The sequence below is a fragment of the Cyprinus carpio genome, chromosome B22, assembly GCF_018340385.1.
Source record: "Cyprinus carpio isolate SPL01 chromosome B22, ASM1834038v1, whole genome shotgun sequence".
In the NCBI taxonomy this organism is placed as follows: Eukaryota; Metazoa; Chordata; class Actinopteri; order Cypriniformes; family Cyprinidae; genus Cyprinus; species Cyprinus carpio.
The window spans coordinates 3,061,929-3,088,887 of record NC_056618.1 but is presented as its reverse complement, the minus strand read 5'-3'; the positions used below and the strand labels follow the sequence as shown (position 1 = coordinate 3,088,887).

General features: G+C 41.0%; 1 protein-coding gene across 5 annotated transcripts in view; it reads right to left on the bottom strand.

Annotated features, from left to right (window-relative positions):
* LOC109049621 (septin-4-like) overlaps nt 1–26,959 on the bottom strand; it is a 57,823-nt gene that overhangs the window by 19,398 nt on the left and 11,466 nt on the right. The window contains exon 1 of one of the 5 annotated variants that reach the window (XM_042749970.1): nt 21,761–22,081. The exons of 3 other annotated variants lie outside the window; for them this stretch is intronic. In XM_042749970.1, the coding sequence (XP_042605904.1) occupies nt 21,761–21,811 (51 nt within the window). In that variant the 5' untranslated portion in view covers nt 21,812–22,081. Of the gene's footprint in view, nt 1–813; nt 982–21,760; nt 22,082–26,959 lie in introns of those variants that run through there. One more of the 5 variants, XM_019067281.2, reaches the window with a different exon arrangement.

The following is a 26,959-nucleotide window of genomic DNA, read 5'->3' as shown; positions in this document are numbered from 1 at the left end:
GCTCTTTGTGTGTGTGTGTGTGTGTGTGTGTGTGTGTGTGTGTGTGTGTGTGTGTGTGTGCCAAAGAGGTCAGGGCTGGTGCTTCAGACTCCAATGAAAGTCCAGCACAGGTGCACTATTATCAAACTGACACACAACATAAACACATGACCAAATATCAAGGTGACAAAATGAATTCATGCCATCATGAAAATATGTTCAAGATACAATGAAAATATATTTGCAAGCTGATAATAATAATAACAACAATAATAATAATAATAATAATAATAAGCTGATAATAATATTTTGCACTTTCATTTTTGTTACTTTTTCTTTTCATTGTTTTTCTAATTTATCTTTTGTTCATTATTATGATCATTATTATATCATTGTGTCAATTCCATATATATATATATATATGTGTGTGTGTGTGTGTGTGTGTGTGTATGAAATGTATTCATGACCTACATTTAAACTAATTGAAACTAATGTTTATTATTCATGAAATATCAGGATTATATTAGCCATCAAAATTTGGCATCATTCAAAAAAAAAATCATATCAGCTGATTATTACTAAAACAACATACAGATAATTATGAATTTTACACAAAAGCAGATCAGTTTCCTGATCAGACTACAATCCACTGTATCACATCTAAGTCTGATGAAATCAAACCAAAACATCCTCCGAGCCAGACTAAATCATCTGCTGATTTCTGTGGCTGTAGTTTAGACTCGTCTCTAAGATGCCTCTGTTACTGTAAATGCATTGTGCAAATGCCAAGTCTACATCCACAAATTCAAATAAGTGTGCAGAGTGCAGACATACCTCAGAATCGCTGTTTACTTCAGAGTTTGCTGCCATTGTTTCTGATAGAGAGCAAACAGTCAGTGTGTGGAGAGAGAGAGAGATCTACACATGACCCACTGACTGTCTGTAGCTCACTGCAGCTCATTTGCATAGCCACACCCCCATCACACGCTGTATACACACACACACACACACACACACTCACACACATATATATATATATATATACACACACACATGAAGGCCACACAGACTCATCCAGGACATCACAGAATATCTGGAAAATCAGCAGCTAGAAATATAATCCATTCATCTCTGCTCCCTCAGTAGTGCTGCTGTATGTGTCTCTCGCTCTCGTCTTTCTTCAAGAGTGATGTTGTCCTGCTAGAGGCTTCAATCAACATCTGTCCAGCGGCTTTAAAAACCACTGTGTCCCTGATCTGCAAAGCCTGAACACACACACACACTTACACACACACACACACACACACACACACACACACACACACACACACACACACACACACACACACACACACACACACACACACACACACTCTCACAAGTCTTGCAGACACACTCACACACACTCTCACACACACACACTATGTCTCTCTCTCTCACACACACACACACACACACACACACTGTCTCTCTCTCTCTCACACACACACACTAACACACACACTGTCTCTCTCTCTCTCTCTCACACACACACACACACACACACACACACACACACACACACACACACACACACACACACACACACACACACACACACACAGCATTTAAGCACATAAATTGATTCTCATTACTATAAACATGATTACCATAATGTGAAACAAACCATCAACAAGCATAATGTTCTTAACAAATGAACTGATACATCTGTATAAATATAGATTTCTGAATTATTTTGGGTGAGAAATGTGCCACACACCCCACACCAGCACTGCACTTTTCACAGCCTCTCAGAAGTGTGTGAAGCTGCTGTCTGCAGCCTCTGACCGCAGTACCACGCAAAGCCTGGTGCCGCCGCTGAACACGTCACACACACTCTCAGCACAAAGGAGCCAAACACACACACACACACACACACACACACACACGGCAAATACACATGCTCCAACATCCCAGGTCTGCAGAAACTCTCCTCACACTGACCAGATCTGCTGAAAACTGACCCTGTGGTCACAAGGAGGACACAGCAAAGCATTCTGGGAAGTGCTCTGTCTCCATTCAAGAGTCCGTAACAGATGATAATCTCAGAGCATTAGTGTTCAGTTGTCGATATGGCTGAATATGCATTGTTCATCCTTTCTTTTTGAGCTTAATCTGTCAGTGAAGGTCAGACAGAGGTATCTAAATCTGCTTATATAGTGGCATCTATACTAAACCAGCACTGATCTGGAGCTTAATCTGAAAGACAACTAACAGACAACATTTGCTCAGTAAGACACCATGAGACAAGCCTAGATATTCATTTAACTGTCACTTGAATATTTTCCCACACATGTAATGGTTAAAGGGGTCATATGACCTGATTTCAAGTTTTTCTTTCTCTTTGGAGTGTTACAAGCTCTTGGTGAATAAAGAAGATCTGTAAAGTTGCAAAGACTAAAGTCTCAAATCCAAAGAGATATTCTTTATAAAAGTTAAGACTTGTCCACGCTCTCCTAAAACTCCTCATTTAAACATGCCCCACATCTCTACGTCACTGTGTGGGAAGATAACACCGCCCAGATGTTCACACAAAGAAAGAAGGCGTAACTTTTATTCTCTCTGCTGCCGCCGGCACCATGTCGTGGAGAAGCTGTGTTTCGTTGTGAAAGTGAAACTACTTTCTTTGTTCTTCCAAAAGAGGACATGACTAGAAATCAGTGGTTAAGCTGTATTTACAACACTGTTCCAGAACAGTTCAACCCAAATATTCAGATGTGTGCAGCACATTTTATGGAGGACTGTTTCCTGATCCTGGGAGAGAAGACTACAATGATGCTGTTCTGACTCACAGTCTGTAAGTACGTTTTCATATGTAATGAATTTGCCACTGATAATTCAAATGCGAGTTTTGAGCAGTGTAGATTAGCACTTGTTTTTGTCATTTCTCCGATCACAAATGCTGAATCAGGTGTGTTTACAAAGAGAGACATGCAAAATATGCAGAGCTGGGGGTGCGAGAACTGGAATTGAGAACCGCTGGTATTGTCATTATTAGGGGTGTGATGAGATCTCGTGGCATTACACTGGCTCTTTCCCCAGTGGTGTGTAATGTGAGGTATGTAAGATATTATGTTCACATCAGGCAAGTGGGCGCATGATAAGCAGGAAAATTACGCAGTGAAGTCTTTATCCAGACATAAAAACAGAATTCACAGTTTAACATGGAATGTCAGAATTTCTCAAATTTTGAATCAGATAACCAAAAGTAGGTCATTACACTTAAATCACGATATGGACTAGTATCTGTAAATATAAAGCTGCAAAAGTCGATTTAAATATGAATCCCACATGTTCTGCCTGTCTCTGTTAATGAATTGCGCAGACGTGCAGTTTACACACACACACACACACACACACACACACACACACACACACACACACACACACACACACACACACACACACACACACACTCCAGAACTGCTCTGAGAGTCACTTCATGATACACAGAACTGTAAAGATATTCATGGCAACCGTCAGATCACATACACAGAACTGGAAAGATATTCATGGCAACCTGTCAAAATAAAAGTCCGGTTTGAAATAACAATATATTGTACACAGCCTACTACTACTATTACTACTAAAATGAAACAAACATTATTTTAAAGGAATAATCACACAACATTTCTTCAATGTTTTAATTTTAATAGTAAATCCCCTTTGTTTGCCAAAAAAGTAAGGTTTGCTTAATTTTCAATAATTAAATGATTAAATATGAAATTAATGTTTTATGCCTTCATTTGATAACCAGAAAAATTTAAATACACAACACAGAATTTCTGAGGGACGAATAAATTAAGTTGTGTTATGCATTCAAATAGTTAGACATGCTAAAACACAGAATTTGGTAACAATAAAAAAATTTAAATAATATTGAGAGAAAAAATTAAACATTTTATAGGGCCCTAAACATGTATTCTTTGTTAAACTTCTAATAAATTGATTTGAAAATGTATATACTATTAAAAAGGAGTTGAGAAAAATTAAAAGGAAAAAAAAAAAATTTTTTTATTAAAGTAGAAATACTAAATAATAAACTTGACTGACTGCTACTTTAAAGGGATATTATTTGTGTTGTTTATTATTTATTTTTATTTATACTATTTATAATTTTATGCAATTACTTGCCTGTCAGTTGAGTTTGTGGCAAAACTTTTTGCAGTGCTTACATGTTTATACCTGCATAAAATTTATTAAAATAGATGTTTAATTTAAAGTACAATTTAATTTCAAAATGCACCTACATTTTTTGCATTTTGTGTTTTTATCATTGAGGATACCATTATAAAATACACATCTCATCATTGAGGATTTCTTGTGTGATGTCTCGTGTCTCGTCTCGTCTCGTGGGATAAGTGTCTCATCACACCACTAGTCATTATAATCCGTAATCATGTCCCCACTGCATGCAACAAAGGCCTTGTTTATAATGGGTTTAATGTTTTCGTCTCGGCGCTCCGGGACACATGGCATCACAGTATGGTGAGGGGCGTAATATTTCCGTCACACGCTTGAGGTATTCGGCCAATCACAACACAACGATGCGTTTCAGAAGGCGGATAATATATTATTAAAAAACAAAAACAATCAACACAATACATTAAATAACATTACACCAAAAACACAAAAAAACACATTTCATTACACCAAATACACAAAATAATGTTCTTTTTAGCAACATCATATGACCCCTTTAAAAACTAAATAGAAGAGACACAGAATGACACACTGTCTGAAGGAAGGCCCCTATCAGAATCAGAAGCTCTGATCAATCATATACTGTAATAGAACAGAGCCGCTGCCTGACGTGAGATCGATGTCCTGATGGAGCATGTGTTCGGGCTCTGGATGATGATGTCACACGCGTGTGCTGATGACGGGACAGAGCTGCAGATCAACATCCACAAACACACCATGATTGCTTCCACTTTATATGATTATGCTTAATAAATCAGTATGCATTATTTGAGCTATAGCACACTGTATATTAATTTATACATTTTGTTTATTATTGAAAAAAAAAAAGTTATTATGCCTACTGGTAATATAAAGAAATGTATCCATTAAATGGATATTTGTTTTGAAATGGTACATAAGAGCCCATTTCTCCTGGATGTCCTGGTCTCAGGTCTAAATCAGATCACTTACTAAAGGAACAGCATATCTCTCCTCAATAAATCATTCATGAAACATAATGGTGCAGGATGAGTTACACGCCAAAGACTGGAACAAACCGTGTTTCAGTAACAGAGGTGCAGAATCTCCTCATTAGATTACATCTGCTTCCTTGCAAAGCAAACATAAGCAAACATATCAAAGCGTGCTCAGTACTTCCCACAGAGAGCACGTTATGGTCTCTAGGTCTGAAAACATTGTCTCGCCATTTCCCACATACCTAGTTAGTTCTTAACTGCAGACTACGCTCTCAAGGACTGACCGGCGCTGCCAAAGTACCTTTCCCAGACTTCCTGTCACATTCAATTAGAGTCTTTATCTACAAGTCTTCTAAGTTCCTGTTCAAACTCGATGCAGCTCGGGCGATATCCCCTCCCTTCGGCCGTGGTGATCTGCTGATGAAGCACTTCCCACAGCAGGAGGAAGGCCAGATGAGGCTGGCCCGAGGTCATTAGAGGCGCGGAGAGATGCTGTTATCATGGGCACCTGCGGCTTTGACCCGACCGTCCCCATCATGTGCGGCTGCTCCCCTGCCAGTGGCTAAAAGAAATGCAAATTACACGCTGGAGTGCTGATTTATGGATCAGAATGGCAGTGCTGACTTTTGCTGCTTTGTTTTGTGGAAATCCCAAGACTTCTTTTCCCTGAAGGAAATGAGCAAACACGCTATGCGTCAGGTCGTTGTACAGTTATGCAGCTTAAGCTCATAGAAATCAAACCAGCCAGTTAAAGTGATAGTTCACCCAGAAATGATCATGCTGTCATCATTTTACTCAACCTCACGTCTGTCCAAATTCATATGACTCTTTTCTTCTGTGTAACACAGAAGATCAGCAGCTCTGGGTCTGTTCTTTACACAGCTCTTGTTTTACTTCAGATGACTTAGAACTTAGAACACAAGTCAAATTAAATATTTGTGTTGTTTTATTGTGGCGTTTGGAGCATGACAACTCCCAAGCCACCTGCAGAAGTACAGTCGACAGGGGAGGTCCGTCACATCAAACCAGCAGCGCACCTTCAGAGTTACAGACCAAAATCAATCGTACATGAACAATCAAGCATTTTTGCACATGCTAATGAGCCTTACTCAGACGGATACACAGCGAATACAGCGGCATTCTCACTGCCAACAGCCATGACTCTCCAGAGGGAAAGCGGGATTACACTGTCTATTGATTTTCAGTGGACCTCGAGTGAAAGAAATAGTGAATGGCACTATTACTTCTCCCATAAAGAATAACGATTCATGGTCTTGAATGGTTCTTATGTAAAGTTCTCTGTGCCAAGACGGCAAGGGGTGGAGACCGACTTCACCTGAGATACACACAATAGTTGTAGACATAACAACAGAGGAATGTGGAAGGTCGTGCCCCAGTCTTGGATTTGCTTGCTGCATTGTGAAAGAGCTTTAGTCGCTATCGAGGTGGCCTAATTCCAGTGCATGGGGTTCATTACCAACAGAATGGCCTGACAAAACACCTAAAAGTGTGCGGTGGTTTAAAACAACAGTCTCGTTTATTACCACGTCGTGAGTCGCCCTTCCTAGTGGCACAGGTGTATGAGGGGTTCAAACAGATTTTGTGATATGGTCATGTTTTCAGAAACATGTGACCACATTGCATTTGTAGTGTAAACCCTGATGCATCTCTGACCATGAGTCCTGCCCTCCAAACCAAACAGTTTTCCAGTTTTCTGCGGCTGTAAATGGCAATCTGTCTCCACTGACCAACTGTAATCCAATCACCCTGAAGAAGTGGATCCAGGGCCATAATCACTCCCTGAATATCGTGACACAGGAGAGGTTGTTTACATACTTGAAGAAAACACCTGAAATGTGCATTTCATTTAAATAATTTATCTTGTAAATTATCTTGGAAAAAAGTGTGTTGCACTCTGGAATGGAATGGGGGGGGGTTGTTGATATTGTGTCCTTTATTGCAACACCCTCCCTACAGTGTATCCTCTGAACGATTATCCTATTATGCCATTCGAGCGCGCTGACTGCCGGCACCCCTCTGCCAAACAACACACAGACTGTACAACAGCCAGACACTCCCCATAAACCATCTCAATGTGTCAGTGACCAGAGTCTCCAGAGCTTAACCCCCTCTCATAAGTGATAAACCCAGAATCAGGGGGGTCCAGTCCTGCTCCTGGAGGGCCATCTTCAAGCACAGTTTAGCTTCTGCCCTAATTAAACACACCTGAACCAGTTAGTCAAGGTCTTCAGGATCACTAGAAACTTCCAGGCAGGTGTGCCAAAATAAAAAGGTTGCTGCTAGCGAGCCCTTCTGACTCCATGCATGACAAAAGTATCTTCAGAACGCCGATACTTGAGAGTGTACTCATCAAGACTGAGACTTAGTCATATGAAGATATGGTGTTAGTATGTTAATAGCTGCTATATGCAATTTCTGGAAAGGATAGGACGAGATGTGTGGAAAGTATGGTAAACCATACTCGGAATTTCACCCATCCAAGTGCACACACACACACACACACACACACACACACACAGCAGTAAGTAGTGAACACACTCACACACACCCGGAGCAGAATAAATGACTGCTTATTTACATTGCATTGACTGTACATTGCATTCAAGGTACACATATTATCAGTTCTTGCATTCCCTGGGAATCTAACCCATGACTTCTGCATTGTTAATGCTACACTCTACTGTTTGAGCTACAGGAAGACAAACAGGTTTCCCCAAACATTCCTACCACACCAAACCGATAGTCGCAGCCCGAACTCACGGCTGAGTCAGAAGTCGACACGTCACGCCGCTCAGAGTCATGTTTTGAGTCATCTTCAGCATGTCAGTCTATCAATAACTACTTGGGAAAAGTTGGGCAGGGCAGATCATCTGTAAGATCAGGGCTGAGTCAAATCAGTATGTGGTGAACTATGAGCCAATATGGCCATTGAACAGGCCGCAGGATACTAGAACGGGACGGTCCCTGTCCAGTGTGTGACTGATGTGTAGCAGTGGCCATAGAAATAAAGATGAAGGCTACGACAGTTATTTGGGATTCAGAGGCTCATCAGTTCTGCTGCACGTGCCTGTGAAAGTATGCCAAACATTATTTCCATTTTTACTGAGAAACCAGGACGAGACTACAGGGAGAACAGACGGGGAAACAGAGGTATTACAAGGGAATCTGCCAGAGAATACTTCACATGTGTCTTTATCTAAAAATACTCAAACACACACACACACACACACACACACACACGCATACAAAAACTTGAATATATAACTGAGCAACATGGCTGAGCCCCATAAGAGAAAATATAACAGTCATTTCCTGTTGCAGGAAGACATGGACTGCTTTAATAAGAGCATTAGACTCTCCCTGAGGATGTGATTTAACAATCAGAGACAACCGCCTGTCCTCTTCCGCTGTCCAATCACTGGAACCATCAGCCTCCAATGAAAAGTTCACCTAGAAATTAAAAGTGCACTTACCCTCATGTCAGTCCTTCTTCCATGGGAGACAAAAAGAGATTTTCTAAAGAAAGTCTAGGATGCAGTGGCTGTTAACACAACAACAGGAGTCTATGTGGAATGCAGCGCATATTTCTTGTGTGAGGAACAGAAGTGTTTCACTAAATCTGTTCCCCTTCAAATCTTACTGTAGCTCTCAAATCTGATGTTTGTGCATATTCAGCGTGCTGTAGCTGAAACACCAAATGCAACACGTCAAATATGAATAAGCAGAAGCACAAAAGAAATGCTGTGACCAGAAGATTGACTTGAACTTGGAATAAAGTCTATAAGGCATTAGGCAGGACGTCCAGCCAGTTCCATCACACCTCTGCAACTAATCAGCAAGAGTGGTCTTTAATAAGCCAGAAAGAGCACGTCACACCTCTGTTCATTAATTTGCACTTGTTACCAATAGCTGCTTGCATAAAATAAAATGTAAAAAAACCTTGACCCTCTAACACTTGCACTTTCTATCCTATTTCTATTCGATTGACTTATTTTCTTTTATTTATTATTTATTGTTTTGTTCTGTCTACTTTTTTCTTTATATATATATATAAATATATATAAATATAAATATATATAAATATATATATAAATGATGTCAGAATATAAATTTTTCAGTACTATACCTTTAAAAATATACCTTTAACAACTCTGATTATATGATATATGACATGTGCACCTTGCAAAACATTGTGAAGGAAACCCTTGCAAAAACAACAGTAAAATAAATACAGAATGCAGAAGGCACTGAACTTCCCTCTGTTTCAGCAGTATGAATAAAAGCGCTATATGAGGGAAGATTTAAGCAGTGCGGTAAGCGGCTGAAGCTGTGAGCGATCAGCATTCAGATCAAGCTGAGATCTGCTTCTCTGGAGGGACTTGATTGTATATCCTCATCTGATCAATCTCACAGCAAACATCTCAAATCAGCAGCTTCAGACAAATGTAAACAAACAATTAAGAATAAAGTAGTTATTTTATGACTTTTTGGGTAAATAAATATATGTGGTCAAATACTTTTGTGTTTTGTTCACTTCAGGCTTAGGATCATATGACTCTCATGCATTCAGGGGTTTTTTGTGTAATGTTTTGTTTAAAGAGTTAGCACACTCTGTGTCACTCTAGTGTCATTGTGCTTTGATACTCTGTCATATTACATATTTTATTAAGTGTTTAAATACTATATAGAGTACTTTACTAATATAGAGTCACTGAGCATTTACACTTTGGAGGATTTATGCCTTATATGGCTAAAACTATATGACTTGTGCGAATATGATTATTTTTTTTTTATTAAACAGAGCACTAGTAGACTGTACTGGAATTTCAGATATATTTAGATTTCTGTCCAAGACAGTATTTACAGATTACCTGAATAATACCAAGGAATATGAAACTGAATTACATTTGTCATATGTAAGGAAAGTGTAAAATATAGAAATATGTGTTTTAACTTTGTAAGGGTTATTAGCTGAAGTAACACTTCCCCTATCCAGAGAAAAAACAATCCAGCAACAAGGAATTTGTTAGTTATCAAGGGTCAGGCATGAAAGGATGTCTGCATCAGTCAGGTTCATTTAAATGAACTCAAATGACAGGAGAAAGAGATGATCTTGATGAGCTCTGTATTGTTCTCAAACAGCTAAAAGCTCGATTCTGGAAGCCTAGTGGCTGGACGTAGCTTCACTTTTAAAATATACATTTTTATAGAATAGAAAAATCTGAATAGAATAATGTGAAATGAAATACAAAACAACCCGTGATTAAGTATTTTTCTGAATAACCACAAGTATGTAAAAGAGTACATCATTTTCATGTTTTATTATGAGTCATGTTCATTGTTCATGTTCAAACGTTCATCCAGCCATAAGCACAGCACTTTGCTCTGAACAGACAGGAGCATGTAGGTTTTGGATTGGCTTTATTGTAAACATATAGTCCAAAAAAAAAATGGCCAATGTGCCATGCACGGTTATGACACGACTATCAAATCCAAACAGCCAGTGCTTATTTGGCAGCTCAACATGGTATAATATGACATGAGTGTTGGACACGAGCGGCTGTGGCTTCAGCTCATGTTTGGGGTTCATGCTGGATTTGTCTCTCTGATCAGGGTTCAGTGTAAGGGACAGTGTACATGCATCTTCTGCTGATTTCACCAGCTGTCAATCATCAGCTCTGCCCGAGGGGTTTTAGGCCGCCGAGTCCATGGTTGGCAGACATGTGGGAAGCTCTTCTGCAGAGTTTCTACTTCAGCAGAGACTCAGCATTAGAGTTAATACAGACCATGTTCAGCATTACATCGATCTGGAGTGTTAACTCTGACCGCTCTATACTCGAAACCAATCACAGTCAGCCGATCAATCTCCATAAATCCCTCAGGTTTTTCCTCTTCTGAACGTGCAAAGCATTAGACTGAATGAGTCTCCTGCAGTTCAACACTTCAGAGTCCAGGACCAGAAAACAAATATGATGCGAGAGACCCACTGCTCCGGGTGTGTGTTCATGGTGTGTGTGTTCATGGTGTGTGTGTTCACTGCTCCAGGTGTGTGTTCACGGTGTGTGTGTGTTCACTGCTCCGGGTGTGTGTTCATGGTGTGTGTGTTCACTGCTCCCGGTTGTGTGTTCATGGTGTGTGTGTTCACTGCTCCGGGTGTGTGTTCATGGTTGTGTGTGTTCACTGCTCCGGGTGTGTGTTTCATGGGGTGTGTGTTCACGGTGTGTGTGTTCATGGTGTGTGTGTTCATGGTGTGTGTGTTCACTGCTCCAGGTGTGTGTTCACGGTGTGTGTGTGTTCACTGCTCCGGGTGTGTGTTCACGGTGTGTGTGTCACTGCTCCGGGTGTGTGTTCATGGTGTGTGTGGTTCACTGCTCCAGGTGTGTGTTCACGGTGTGTGTGTTCACTGCTCCGGGTGTGTGTGTTCACGGTGTGTGTGTTCATGGTGTGTGTGTTCATGGTGTGTGTGTTCACTGCTCCGGGTGTGTGTTCATGGTGTGTGTGTGTTCACTGCTCCGGGTGTGTGTTCACGGTGTGTGTGTGTTCACTGCTCCGGGTGTGTGTGTTCACAGTGTGAGTGGTTCAGTGCTCCGGGTGTGTGTTCACGGTGTGTGTGTGTTCACTGCTCCGGGTGTGTGTTCACGGTGTGAGTGTGTTCAGTGCTCCGGGTGTGTGTTCACGGTGTGTGTGTGTTCACTGCTCCGGGTGTGTGTGTGTGTGTGTGTTCACTGCTCCGGGTGTGTGTTCACGGTGTGTGTGTGTTCACTGCTCCAGGTGTGTGTTCATGTTTCACGGTGTGTGTGTTCACTGCTCCGGGTGTGTGTTCACGGTGTGTGTGTTCACTGCTCCGGGTGTGTGTTCATGGGTGTGGTGTTCACGGGTGTGTGTGTTCACTGTGTGTGTTCACTGCTCCGGGTGTGTGTTCACGGTGTGTGTGTTTCACTGCTCCGGGTGTGTGTTCACGGTGTGTGTGTTCACTGCTCCAGGTGTGTGTTCACGGTGTGTGTGTTCATGGTGTGTGTGTTCATGGTGTGTGTGTTCACTGCTCCAGGTGTGTGTTCACGGTGTGTGCGTGTTCACTGCTCCGGGTGTGTGTTCACGGTGTGGTGTGTTCATTGCTCCGGGTGTGTGTTCACGGTGTGTGTGTGTTCACTGCTCTGGGTGTGTGTTCACGGTGTGTGTGTGTTCACTGCTCCGGGTGTGTGTTCACGGTGTGTGTGTTCACTGCTCCGGGTGTGTGTTCACGGTGTGTGTGTGTTCACTGCTCCGGGTGTGTGTTCACGGTGTGTGTGTTCACTGCTCCGGGTGTGTGTTCATGGTGTGTGTGTTCACTGCTCCGGGTGTGTGTTCACGGTGTGTGTGTTCACTGCTCCGGGTGTGTGTTCACGGTGTGTGTGTTCACTGCTCCGGGTGTGTGTTCACGGTGTGTGTGTTCACTGCTCCAGGTGTGTGTTCACGGTGTGTGTGTTCATGGTGTGTGTGTTCATGGTGTGTGTGGTTCACTGTGTGTGTTCACGGTGTGTGTGTTCACTGCTCCGGGTGTGTGTTCACGGTGTGTGTGCTCACGTGTGTTCACGGTGTGTGTGTGTTCAGTGCTCCGGGTGTGTGTGTGTTCACGGTGTGTGTGTTCACTGCTCCGGGTGTGTGTTCACGGTGTGAGTGTGTTCAGTGCTCCGGGTGTGTGTTCATGGTGTGTGTGTTCACTGCTCCGGGTGTGTGTTTCATGGTGTGTGTGTTCACTGCTCGGGGTGTGTGTTCATTGTGTGTGTGTGTTCACTGCTCCGGGTGTGTGTTCACGGTGTGTGTGTTCACTGCTCCAGGTGTGTGTTCACGGTGTGTGTGTTCACTGCTCCGTGTGTGTGTTCACGCTGTGTGTGTGTTCACTGCTCCGGGTGTGTGTTCACGGTGTGTGTGTTCACTGCTCCAGGTGTGTGTTCACGGTGGTGTGTGTTTCACTGCTCACGGTGGTGTGTGTTCACGGTGTGTGTGTTCACTGCTCCGGGTGTGTGATTCACGGTGTGTGTGTTCACTGCTCCGGGTGTGTGTTCACGGTGTGTGTGTGTCACTGCTCCGGGTGTGTGTTCACGGTGTGTGTGTGTTCACTGCTCCGGGTGTGTGTGCACCTCCTGTTTTTTTTCACCACTCCTCCTGCTGCTCCGGGTGGTGTGTGTGTTCACTGCTCCGGGTCACGATGGTGTGTGTGTTTCACTGCTCCGGGTGTGTGTTCACGGTGTGTGTGTTCACTGCTGTGTGTGTGTTCACGGTGTCACTGCTCCGGGTGTGTGTTCACGGTGTGTGTGTGTTCACTGCTCCGGGTGTGTGTTCATGGTGTGTGTGTTCACGATGTGTGTGTTCACTGCTCCGGGTGTGTGTTCACGGTGTGTGTGTTCACTGCTCCAGGTGTGTGTTCACGGTGTGTGTGTTCACTGCTCCGGGTGTGTGTTCATGGTGTGTGTGTTCACGGTGTGTGTGTTCACTGCTCCGGGTGTGTGTTCATGGTGTGTGTGTTCACTGCTCCGGGTGTGTGTTCACGGTGTGTGTGTTCACTGCTCCGGGTGTGTGTGTGTGTGTGTGTGTGTGTGTGTGTGTGTGTGTGTGTGTGTGTGTTCACTGCTGTGTGTGTGTGTGCACTTTGGATGGGTTAAATGCAGAACATGAATTCTGAGTATGGGTCACCACACTTGGCTGTATGTCATGTCACACTTCCAGAAAAATAAATAGATAAAAATAAAAAGAAACAATATTAAAGCAGCTACATTTTACTGTGTAAAAAATAATCAGTATTATCAATTATTAAACAATTCTCTGGAATATTTAGGTTAACAGTGGATCTTGTTAAAGATACACTGTTGGATGTGTATTTACAATATATAGCACTTTAATAAATATGATATTTGTCTTAGTAGAATATTAATTAATATTGATACATTTTTCATCATTAATGAAATTACTATTATAAGCTATAATATTATTGTTCTTTAATCAAATTTTTCACAGACCCCAGGCTCACCTGCTGCTGATGGTTTAGTTGGGAAATCTCTCAAAGATCTGACATGTAAAGACTTGTCATGAGTTCTGTCAGTGAGAAAAAGATACATATTGACCCATAATTTCCCTACTGTATCTGTGTCTGCAGAACTCATCAAGCGCAACAGGAACCAGAGAATACCGGTCATTCACCAAAGTCCACGCATCTCGTGCATGTCTGCTTATTAAAGTCACAATCAAAATCAAAATTGATGTCATATGCATGATATTCAATGCATAATGTAACTAACTGACAAAAGCAGGACACTTTTCACTGCTGAATAAATAAAATGAAGACCTGAGCCTGTTGTTCTCATGTCATATTACAAAGACCATTCAAACTCAAACACATCTGACCACATGAATTCTTTAGATTTCCTCCAAAAGCACTGTAGAAAATACTAAAGGATTTTGCAGATTCCCTCTGGGTCTGTTCAGGACATGTTTAAACACACAAACCTGAAGCCTGTTAGGGTGACATACTGTACAGCTCCGGCTCTATGACCTGCCTCAACATCACCGTGACACTAACCACCATCACTGTCTAAAAACCAGCAGACCAGCATCACAGCAATCAACTGACGCATCAGTTCTCTACATGTGCACGTAACACTCCTCAGACGTCTGGGTTTCCCGCAGCAGCTGACAGACGCACAGATCCACTTACCATCCCGCAGAAGGCTGATACACTCGCTCGGCTCAGCACAAGATGAAAGAAGCCTCACACACACACACACACACACACACACACACACACACACACACACACACGAGCGCGAGTGCATGAAGGACGCAGCGGTGTGAGAGACCAAACGTGGCCAGCACAATAGAGTTCAGGAAATACCAGCAGGAGAAGCAGATAAACGGAGGATATGGAAGCTGAAGGGAGGCTCTCCACTGGGAAAAACACCAAGAGAGTCCGACCGAGCATTTTAAAATAAATACAGTACAAACGAGTAAGAGAAGTGAAATGCTGTTCCTTTCATCTGATGCATACAGAACTGGACAACCCTTTCTCAGTCCGGTCAGATTTAATCGGATTGGCTGATTTTATTTGATTTCCAGGAGTTTGAATGCATAGTTGTGTTTGCAGGGCACTTATTTATGAATCACACTATAGACTGGTCGCTGTACACGCTCCTCCTGTCTCTAATTTGTCTCTCAGTCTTTAGAAAGGATCGACAGCACCAAACACAAACGCTGCGGGAAACTCTTGTCAAGTCACATCACAAAGGAATAATTTAGTGTCAGCATGTGTTGGCATGTACGCAAATGTCTCACTAGGTTAATGTGCTCTGAAGAGAAAGTGCTTTAAAAACAGGACACCAGGCTACATTCATGTGCAGAGATTTACATCTGATCCTGCTTTGTACCCGTTTAACACTTTACCTCAATCACATCCAGTAATGCCGCATACATACAGAGTGAACTCCAATCACAGCACGAGTCCAGATGTGGAATCAGTCTACAGGCTGCAGTCGACAAATATTATACAGATAACATTTTGCAGAAAGTGTGAAAAGGTGCCACATGAAAGTCTTAAAAACCCACATGTAATGTTTTATGAACACAAACAGAAAATTGGGACAGGAAATATTGAAAGGCTTGTCTTTTTTAATTGATTGGAACAAAATCCCACCAAACTCTTTGATTTGAGTTGGTCTTTAATACTCTTATTCGATCACCACACACAACGAATGGCCAAAGTTATTCATGTAAAAAGTACACACTTACATATTGTAGCAACTACTGGAAGCTCTTTTCTTTTTTGGGAACAGTCTTGACTAAACACTGTTTATCGTTGCCAAACACAATAGACATGATGCCAATCAGAGATCTGCATCTGCTTATGGAAAGAGCAGTTCAAAAAAGCATATTTGAGCACCAACAGGGCTTTAACTTTCTGTAGGGCCAACCTCCGAGTGACATTTCACAACCAGCGGCTTCACACGCCTGCCTTATTACAGGTTAAGAGGCTTCACCCAAGTTTATTAGCTCAGAGAACACATCTAAACCTTGATTTAGAGATTTTCTCACGGTTTCAAAACCACTAATATTTTCCATGATACCGTTCCTGCGGTATGCGCTGTTTTCCATGTCTCTTCAAAGACTGAAAGAGTAGGAATCCCTCAGAGAGTAACACTGACCCTCCTCCTCCTGCTGGTGAGCGAGCGGTCAGTCACGTGTGTGTGGGATGACCCGGGTACACTTCACATTCAGCGTTCCTTTCCGTCTCGCCGTGTCTGCACAGCTTTCAAAAGTATGCTCCACCGTAGATGAGCGCAGATGGATGAGCTCGACACATGCGCAGTACCACATGTGTCGAGCTCATTATTTTGATGATGAAAATAACGTAATGCCGACGGTGTGTGGACGGCCGAAGTATACGTTGTCCTTAGCACGATCGACAACCGTCCGTTTTTTGCCTTATTGCAACTCTCTGTTTTGGACAAAATGTAATTTATGTGAAAACATGAAGTCTGTTAACACCGTTAACACAGGCCAGAGACACTGAAGACGGACGCACAGAGAAAAACACTGCAGCAGGCAGATCACTCACTGTTCATGATGCACAAACTATTGGAAGAAAATCCTCAATACTGATATGGGGTTTATATGAATGTGTTTCTGAGGAGAGCTGACTGTCTTCAGGAAAGTGTACGTGGTATTTTCTTTTCATCTGGTCTCTGTATAGTTCATATTAAAGCAGTGTTTACAGCGGTAACCAAGGAAACACTGTATCTGTTCTGTATCTGTGTTCCAGAGGCGCCTCCTGCTGTCAGAGAGAGAACCTGCATCTCATTCAGAGCTTCTGCTGTTTGTTCCTTCAGGCATGTAGTATAATTTCACAAAGCTTGTCAGAACATTCTGTTTTTGCTTCAGATTGGGTTATTATTAAATCAAATTATGTGTATGATTATTATTATATAACTAAATGATAATAAATGATATGTATTTGAAATTACAGATTTAGGATAAATAAAGATGTCAGTCTTTTTTTTCTTTTAAGGAAACAAATCAAATAAAAAATTAACTAATTCTACTGTTTCTAATATTCTGTATGTTGCTCAAAAACTAAATATATTGCATCCAGTGAAATTTTATTATTATTATTATTTTTTACCCATTCATTTAAAAATAACATTTCAGAGCTGTAACAACAATACAGTGATACCGTGAAACCGAGATATTTTTGCTTAAAGGAGCCATGTGTAATGTTTGGCAAAAAAATCAAGTCATACTCCACATTCCATACCAGATGGGGGCAGTATTCCTCAATAAAGTGAAATGGTCTACTCTAGAGTAACAAACGAGAAACGGCATAGTCTCTATGCTCCGCCCCTACCTTCACAACAACCCTAGAGCCATAGCCGAAGCCTAAAGGACGTTTTGCCTCCAGAGGAACGTTGGGTGATGTCAAGTGATTTTGAAACATGACATCTTCAAGCTACTCCCCTTCACCTTTACCAGTGAATATGTTCATATTCGTTTTGTTCATATTACATTTTGAGTTGTATATACACATTATTTGAATTAAATTAATTTGACAGACAGCATTCTGTCAACATCAGACAGCTGAGCCAAGCTAGCGCCAACCAACGTAACCAGAGCTGCCAACTCTCACGCATTCACCGTGAGACACACGCAATTGACTCTTTTCACACGCTTTCAAAAACTTGACCGCTCTGAATATAGTGAGTGAGTGCGCGCGCGCGGCGGGGGCGCGCGCTCTCTCTCTCTCTCTCTCTCTCTCGGGTTCATTATCATCGAAGACATTTCAAGCTTCTTAGGTAATGTTTACACTTTAGCATCAGCTTGGTAGAGACGGGCTTTGGTAGATAACAGGTGAAAACCGGGATCGGATCTGTGGGTAAGTTATAGCTAGCTAATTATCAAACGCAGCTACGGTTAGCCATCGCTAACATTAGCACGTTTATCGAACAGCCTTCGATACATTTCTATGTTATAACTTCCCGAAAAAAATACGCAAACATATAAAACAAACTTCTAGCGAAATACTAACAGCATCTTACTTACCAATCCAAAAGAAATGTTGCAAGTTCGGAGTCGAACCTCATTTCTTTCAAGTCCATCAGTTGTCTCCAGCGATGGAAAGCAGTGCCGATGTTTTTACTCTGTTTCGGCTCCTTTTCTTATCGGATTTGATTTGTGATTCCGAGCGCGGTTGTGTTCCCTGTAGCGGGTGGTGGTGGTAGGTGTCTCTTGCCAGGGGCTTCAGCCATCCTTCCGCTCTCTTCCCTGAACTGAAACGAAGTAGTGGGCTGTACCTTCCACACGATTGACATCAGGTTCAAGTACGCCCACAAGCCGTGCGAGTTATTCGTGTATTGCAGGTTGGCTGGTGGTTATGTTGCCCGCATACCGCCTCCCATGGCCGAAACTGGTATTACGACACCTGTCGGGCCGTGGCTAGTAATGCTAATGCTAATTAAGGTTGATATCTCTGCAGCACTATAACTTGACATTTTTTTAATGACATCATCGCCCTTATTTCTTCTCATTCTTTTGATGCGTGTAGGTCATTTTTTGGATATTTTTACCTCAATTTTTACACATGGCACCTTTAAGGTTATCATACCGTCAAAATCTCATACCGGCCCATGCCTAAACTACACTCATCAGCAGTATCATATTTCTTTTTGCAGTTGAAGTTGTATTCATTTATCTCGCACAAAAGCAATGAGGATCTTCTTTTGGGTGAAAGCAATAAACTCATTTTACAACAAAGAAAGGTCAAATCCTGCTCAAGGATTTTTAGAGGATTTTCACTACACTCAGCTGAGGGAGCCGAGCTGATGTGTGACTGCAGACGCATGAGAGACGCTGGAGTTACTGGAGGAAGTGATGTCAGATAGAGGGTGTGACGGTCTCCTCTGAGCACTGAGAAGAGGGAAGACGAGGTGAGCGGAAGTGAGAGTGAACGGGATAAAAACAGTAATCGGACACGAAGTGTTCTCCTGTGAGAGCCGTGGGAGGAAATATGAGCACTTCTTCATGACAGACCACAGTCCTGGACACCTACACGAGGAGCTAGAGCTGAGCCATCAACCAACCGATCAACTGTCATCACATCTTCATCTGAGTGAACGTCTGCGCATTCATAGAGAATGGCCTTGAGAAGAGAGAAATCCTTGTCTTTGTCTGAATGAAGAATCAGTCCAGGAAAATGAATTCAGATTCAAACATCCACACAAGAGACGGATTTGAACAGCACACTGATAAATGCATCAGCAGCAGAAAATAATACGACTGGAATTCACCACATCACAGGAGAATGTATTTCATGGCCACTTGGAAAGGCTGAACTTTTCGAGGTGACCTCCGCCTGAATTCTCAGGCTAACTCTAAAAATAAGCCAGAAATCTCCCAAGATGCACTGCCTCACTCTGACCTGCTTCATTCAAAAGAAAACAATACTGCTTCTTCTCAGTCGGTCCCATCACTTCTGCAAGCAGCCTCAAACTGAGGTGCGGTCCATGCATTCAGGACCAGGTTTGGGCTCTAAACGGACAGCTCGTGTGTCAATCACATCCGACTGAAAGCCACACAGACGGAATGTTTTCCCTTTCAACCACTCTCAGTTTCTTCCAAACACATCCAGTGATCCAGTGAAACATGAAGCACTTCTCCCTGAGGAGAACTTCAAATAAATATATAAATTAACTCTAACTCCACATATTTCCCCTGCCTTTCCTTTTAATTGAGGTCCCAAAGCGGTGCACGAGATCCAGAGCCAATTCACTCACTTCTGTGACATTCTGAATCAAACGATGTGAAGAGAAACTAGGCTTTGTTTTTTTTTTGTGTGTAAAGTGTTTGTTTGACAGCAGAATGGAGTCCGTTTGCAGTGGATTGTGGGGGCTCCACTCTCCTCCTGAAACACACACGTTTGAAGAGGCTTTTTGATCTGGACATCGAGGCTAAAGGTCAGTTTCCCCTCCAGAGATCTCCACTTATCCCAGAGCTTTGTTACTATTGCCATAACCTTTATTAAGTTAACCAACATGAAATTACTCTTCTAACTATTAGCAATATTTTAGAAAGGCTTCAAACACAAAACTATTGCAACAATATAACATTTGGATACATGTTTCTATAAGCAACTTTTTTATTATTGTGCACAAACACAAGGAATGTATATAAAATGGGGTCCATTCTGTTTACAAGCTGTAAAACATCTGAGAAAATAAATAAATAAATAAATAGTGCCTCATTAGCTTAAAGGAAACCTTTTAGACTAACAATTTAGACTTGTATGGTTTAATATAAAATAAATGATGTCTCTTACTGAAATATTTAGTAGGAAACCCATGAAAGATTTGCGTTATTTAAAAAATCCACATCGTTTTGTACATATTTTGGACTATGGTGGGGGGGGCATTACTTCGATGACGTGAAATGGTTGCACTCGGTGAGCCACTGCTACCTGTTGCTATTTTAACCGCAACACAACTCAGAAAATAAAATACTGCTACAATACCCTGCCGTGCGGTTTTTGGTTGTAATATTCAAAGGGCAACAAGAGAAGCGATGTAGTCTTTACTGCTTTCCTAGCGATGAGAAGAGGAGAAAAGATGCCTGGATTTCACTCGAGGGGCATTTAGACTCCTCGTGGGGAAAAACTGATGGTACAGCATTTGGTTTAAGCCTACGCTTATATCCATCGCCCCCAGTAAGCTCTTTCTGTAGCTGTGGTCATCGTATCAGTATTTTATTTATCAATCGTGTTGCAGTAAAAATAGCAACAGACAGCGCCAGTAGCTCACCGAGTGTAACCATTTCACATCATCGAAATAATGGTGCCCCCATAGTCCAAAATATGAATAAAATGATGTGGATTTTTTAAATATCATAAATCTTTTATGGGTTTTCTACTACATGTTTCAGTAAGAGACATCATTTACATAATGTTAAACCATACAAGTCTAAATACCCGGGGTTACGTTTAAATAAAACCATTTCTACGTGCAGAAATGTGTGTGTGCTTCCAGCAGTGCATCTGAGCCTCACTTGAGCACACAAATAATTTCATTCAGGACACACACACACACACACCAATCTATCAATGCACAATATAGAAATATAATTGAAAAGAGAAATTAATTCTGAAATAATTCAGAGAGAGAGAGAGAGAGAGAGATTCACCTGATAAGGTCATTAACTATAATTGTTAACAAGTTAATATTTTCTGTGGTTTAGCTAATTCCCAGAAAGCCTAAAAGAAGAATAACAGTAACAGAACAGGCAATGAATTTATCTGAACCTCAAAATCATGACCCTCCATATCTGAAACTCACTTTAGAAGATGCTGCATCTAACAACACACTGACATGCTGAAGTCATTCACTGCAACTCAAGACTCATCAACTGAAAAAGAATGAATGGAAAAACACGACCAAAGTAAAAAGTCAAAAATGTTCTGGCTGCCACAACAAGATGCTAATCAGCTACAGATGATCAAACACAGAAACCCAGAGGGAATAAATACTAAATCTGTTTCTCCACATCAGACTCACTTCAGCAGATGAAGGCTGATCTCGCGGCTCGTCTGACGGCTCCAGCATCATCTGTCCGTCCCGATGTGCTGCAGAGAGCTCAATAACTCTACTACACTCAGCTCAGATTTGCAGAGCTTTACGAAGCACAGTGGATTTCAGAGCTCTCCTGCTGATTACTGCTCACTCTACTCGAGCTCAGACAAGCTGATGTTTGTAAAGTAGCCTGTTAGCGTGCAGTGCCACCCTCAGGATCAAACCTCACGAACTTGGAACCCAACCAAATCATGACATCATCATGCCTGATAACGCTGGGCACATTCCCAACACATTGGATCTTCAGCGCCTGCAGCAGAGCATGAATTCAGAAAATGAGTGTGTGAACCTTTTCTAGGGCGCCAATATGCTCTGTACTACTGTTCTGGGCGGTTTCTAAGGCGTTGTCTGAACTACTGCAAGAACATTCTGTACGGCGTTGCTAGGTGATTGGAGTTCTTGCTGTGATTGGAGTTTCTAGGGCGTTGCTAGGTGCTCGCTGGAGATTGGAGTTCTTGCTGTGATTGGAGTTTCTAGGGCGTTGCTAGGTGCTCTCTGGAGTGTTCCGGGCAGTTTCTAGGGTGTTGCTAGGTGCTCGCTGGAGTGTTCTGAGCAGTTTACACTATGGTAATGAGTGTCTTTGATCAGGACTAGAGATAAATTCCACATGACAGTAGAGGACTAGACTAGTAAATACTTCAAATCATCACATTCATCTATGCAGAAGAACAGGGCTGACGTAAAAACAACAGCAGAAAGTCTTAACTTGCAGTTGTATGTTTCAGTCTCAGAATACTGTAGTGTACCTTTAATATCAGTCAATATGGATCCTAAATGGTTTACATATCTATGTTTCAGGTCTATAAGAATTACGGCCCTGTTTTCTTCAGCCTACATAACTTTATTTGATTCCACTAATCGAGAAAACCATTTATGTGGCATGAAGCTTCATCTCTTAAATACATCAGGGGAATATCTGTGGCAATGATAAACAGATGTGTTTAGTGTTGGTTACCGGGATAAGAATGTCAATGCTAATGAATTAGTAGGTCAAAAAGAGTCAAGAGCATCTGTGGTCTGCAGTCAACTGCTGTAATGGACTGTCTGCTCTGCTGAGAGACTCAATGACATTGTCGCTTGGTTTACACACTTTGTTTCTCATTTGGTCCAATACTGTCTTATCACACAGAGTTGGTTCACGTATCTGGACGTCGGCTAGGTGACTGAGCCTTTCTGTATAGCTGTAAGGAAATTTTTGGTTCAGAAGTTTGTGAGTCTCATATCCTGACAGGACTTTCACCAGTTCTTTATATCTTTGGTTCTTCCAGGTCAAGCCCTGCACTAACTTCATATTATTTGTGATCTACACAATAAAATTGTGTTTCTCTTCTAAACTGTATTTGCTTTTTTTTAATGTCATCCTCTAAAATGTGCAGCTGACTGAGTTAAATTACGCAGGCATGTTCAGCAGTTTATATATTGAAACTCTAGTTTCCAGCATGCTTCGCATGAGACTTATCGGGGAGAGTAAGTATATGTAACTAACCTGCTGGAAGCCCTGACCTGAATTGTGAAAAAGCCTGATTAAGTTGTTTCATCTACAAGCAAAGCCTTTGGTTTGACACAAACCACATGTAAGCCAACACGACACAAAACCATTTCTATTATATGGTGGTGCCAGCTTCATGCTTTGAGAAGGCAGGCAAATGTCTGAGGAACTTGTCTCAGTTTAGCAGAAATCTGCATTTAGGATGTAGATTTGTTGTCCAGTGACTGCAGTAGTGAATCTACAGGTCCTGAAAGTTCAGCACAAGCTGTGATGACTGACAATAAGGTTTCAGCAAACAAATGCATACGTGTTTGTTTGTAACCCAGCTATCAAAATTTTATTATAAGAATGTTCTTCAAATATTCAGTGTTATTTCTGGGAACATAAAAAAATGTCCAGTTTTCTTGATGTTTGAGGAACATTCATACCTTTTAAAAACGTTCCTCTAACATTTTCAACTTAATTTTGATTTAAAATTCAACATTCTAGGAACCTTGATTTGTAACATTATAAAAACATTATAAAAACATAAAAAATATCCAGTTTCCTTAATGTTAGTAGAATGTTATTTAAAGTTTAGTATGATGTTCGTGAAACATTCTTTCAATCATTCAAACACCTGCTGTGAACAAGCACTGAAAGAAAGAGAAATAAGAACACAAACTACAACTTTATTCAACCACAGCCTTAGATGAACTGAAGATAAAAGACATTAAATCTCTCAAGATCTGATTAAACAACTCCACAAACAGCATTACCAGCTTCAGTTATTATTAACCAGACTGACTTTATTTCTGTCACACATCTACAGAAGTTCTTACTGAGAATTAACAGAGGTTTAGATGTTGATGTCTTATTGAAAATGTTTTGTTTGAGGTCACCATCATGGAGATCAGTGTTTGCTTTAGTTGGGCTCTTGACCCTTGATTTTTGTTGAGTTGCTTGCGTTACAAAAATTGTAGATGTTTTCAAAAAATATTTCTGTGATAGTAAAGCAGGTCAACATGTCTGTTTTAACAACAGACAAATGATTACATTTAAGTAGTTTAAATGATTGCTTTTTTCAGTACTTGCTGTCTTAAGGAATTGAAGTGTTATTAAAATATGGAACTCAACCAAAATTTGCAACGCTGTTGCATTTCAGATGCTTATTGTTGATGTTTGTGACTCTATAAATAACACCGTCAGTTAACTTTTTGTTTAAAGCATGTGTCATTAATACACTTACAGACATCAACATTCGGCATATGAAACACAACAATAGTGACATACTTCATGCCAGCATACAAAACATATTCATGGCTCCCAGAATGCATTGCTGCAATATATATATTTTTTTATTTGTCGCTATATTTTTTTGTCGCTATTGTTGAGGTTTGCATGGTGAGTGCTGATGTCTAAGTTTGTTACAAAAAAAATATAAAAAATAATGGACTTTTAAATAGTTTTGGACAATCTTACATAAAACCCTTAAATGTTAAAATTATATATATTTTTTTCTACATTAGATTTTGTTACTTTCTTCCCATTTAACATTTCAATTGTAAAGCTAAACAGCAGAAAATTTAGTGAGCAACGCTTTAGAAACCGCCCGGACCACTCTTGCAGTAGCAGAAAAATGTTCTTCGTAACTCTCAGAGAACTTTTATTAAAACAGACATGTTGACTTGTTTATCAACGCAGAAATGTTTTCTGAAAACACCTGCAATTGCTGCAAAAGAAGCAACTCACAAAAGTCAAGGGTCAAAAGCTCAACTAAAAAATCTCCATGATGGTGACCTCAAACGAAACATTTTTTAATAAGACGTCAACATCTAAATCTCTGTTAATTCTCAGTAAGAACTTCTGTAGACGTCTAACAGACATAAAGTCAATCTGGGCAGTAATAACTGAAGCTGGTAATGCTGTTTGTGCAGCTGTTTAATCAGATCTTGAGAGTTTTAAAGTCTTTTATCTCCAGTTCATCTAAGGCTGTGGCTGAATAAAGTTGTAGTTTGTGTTCTTATTTCTCTTTCTTTCAGTACTTGTTCACAGCAACGTGTTTGAATGATTAAAAGAATGTTTCAGGAACATCATACTAACCTTTAAATAACATTTTACTAACATTAAGGAAACTGGACATTTTTATATTTTTGGAATGTTACAAATCAATGTTCCTAAGAATGTTGAATTTTACATCAAAATTAAGTTGAAAGAATGTTTGAGGAACATCATACCTTTTAAAAAACGTTCCTCTAATGTCCAGAAAACTGGACATTTTATGTTCCCAGAACCAACACTCAATATTTGGAGAACGTTCTTATAACAAAATTCTGTTAGCTGGGAATGTGGCAGCAAGGGAAGAAAACACAGATTAAGCACTTTGATAGCTGAATGAAAAACACATGTTGGGCCTCTCACACACACTTCTGTCACATCTTTACCTCATTCATACCTCATTCATTTATTTTAGATGCTTAGAATTATGTTTAAAAAAGATGCAATAGCAGGAGATAATACCAGCATACAGTCATTCATCAAATACTCTGCTGCTAGATTCAGTGTTTGAGCAAACTGCCAATCATTATTACATATTGATCTCTTTACTTTCAGGAAATAAAAACAAATACAAAGCAACAGTATGAAATCAGAGAACCTAAACTACAGTGCATGTTTTTGTGCTCCTGGTCACTGTACTGTATGGGAAAGAGCAGCATGAACTTAAAGCAAACCTCTGCTTCATCTCACTGGGCTTCAGAATGTCATGAGTATGAATAAACAACTGACTGGAGCAGTTGTAGTTAGACAGTGAATATCTGGTGTAAATTCATGGAGGAGATATGTATTTTCCCAGAAGTATATGAGCATCTACACAGGTATTTTAGTGTGTGATGGCTGGCAGCTTGTGCTGTATGTTTTTACGGTCTTCATGAACACAGAGAATCGACTTTCAAGGGGCCAAAACAACATAAATCACATGCTCTGTCTGCCAGAAACTGTGGTCACATCATGCATTCTCTCTCTCTCTCTCTCTCTCTCTCTCTCTCTCTCTCACACACACACACACACACACACACAAACACAGACACAAAGCATGGTAATGTGAGTCAGTCAGAAGAAACACACACAGTGTCATGAATGTCTTCGTTAACTTCATTAAGCACATCAGTGTGGCTCCACATTCCACACACAGGTCAGCGGGAGTCTCTCGGTCACATGACATGAACATGTCCTTTAGCATCACTCCTTATGTTTAACATCTCAGTGGCCTGTTGTTCTAATCACCACAGTGCTGAACGCATCCACTAGATGGATTATGGTTCTTCAGAAAATCTAGTTCTGATTTTTACTAGGGTTGGGCAAAAATTGGTATCAGCAGTCTGTCAGCCATTGGTGATGGACTATTGTCCATTGACCCAACCCTAATTTTTACTGTTAATAAAACAATCGATGATTCATTACACACTGGTGTCTTTTATCTCACTGTTGTTGCAGACCTGTATTACAGTGATGTGAGCACAGGCACTGTTTTTGTTTCAGTTCAGTCTTACTGTGATACTTCACTGTATAACACCGAACGCACTGTAGCAGCTCTCAGAGCTAAAGTGTCTTCCAGGGTTGGGGAGTAGCATCCTGTTCAGAAGCAGCAGGGATCT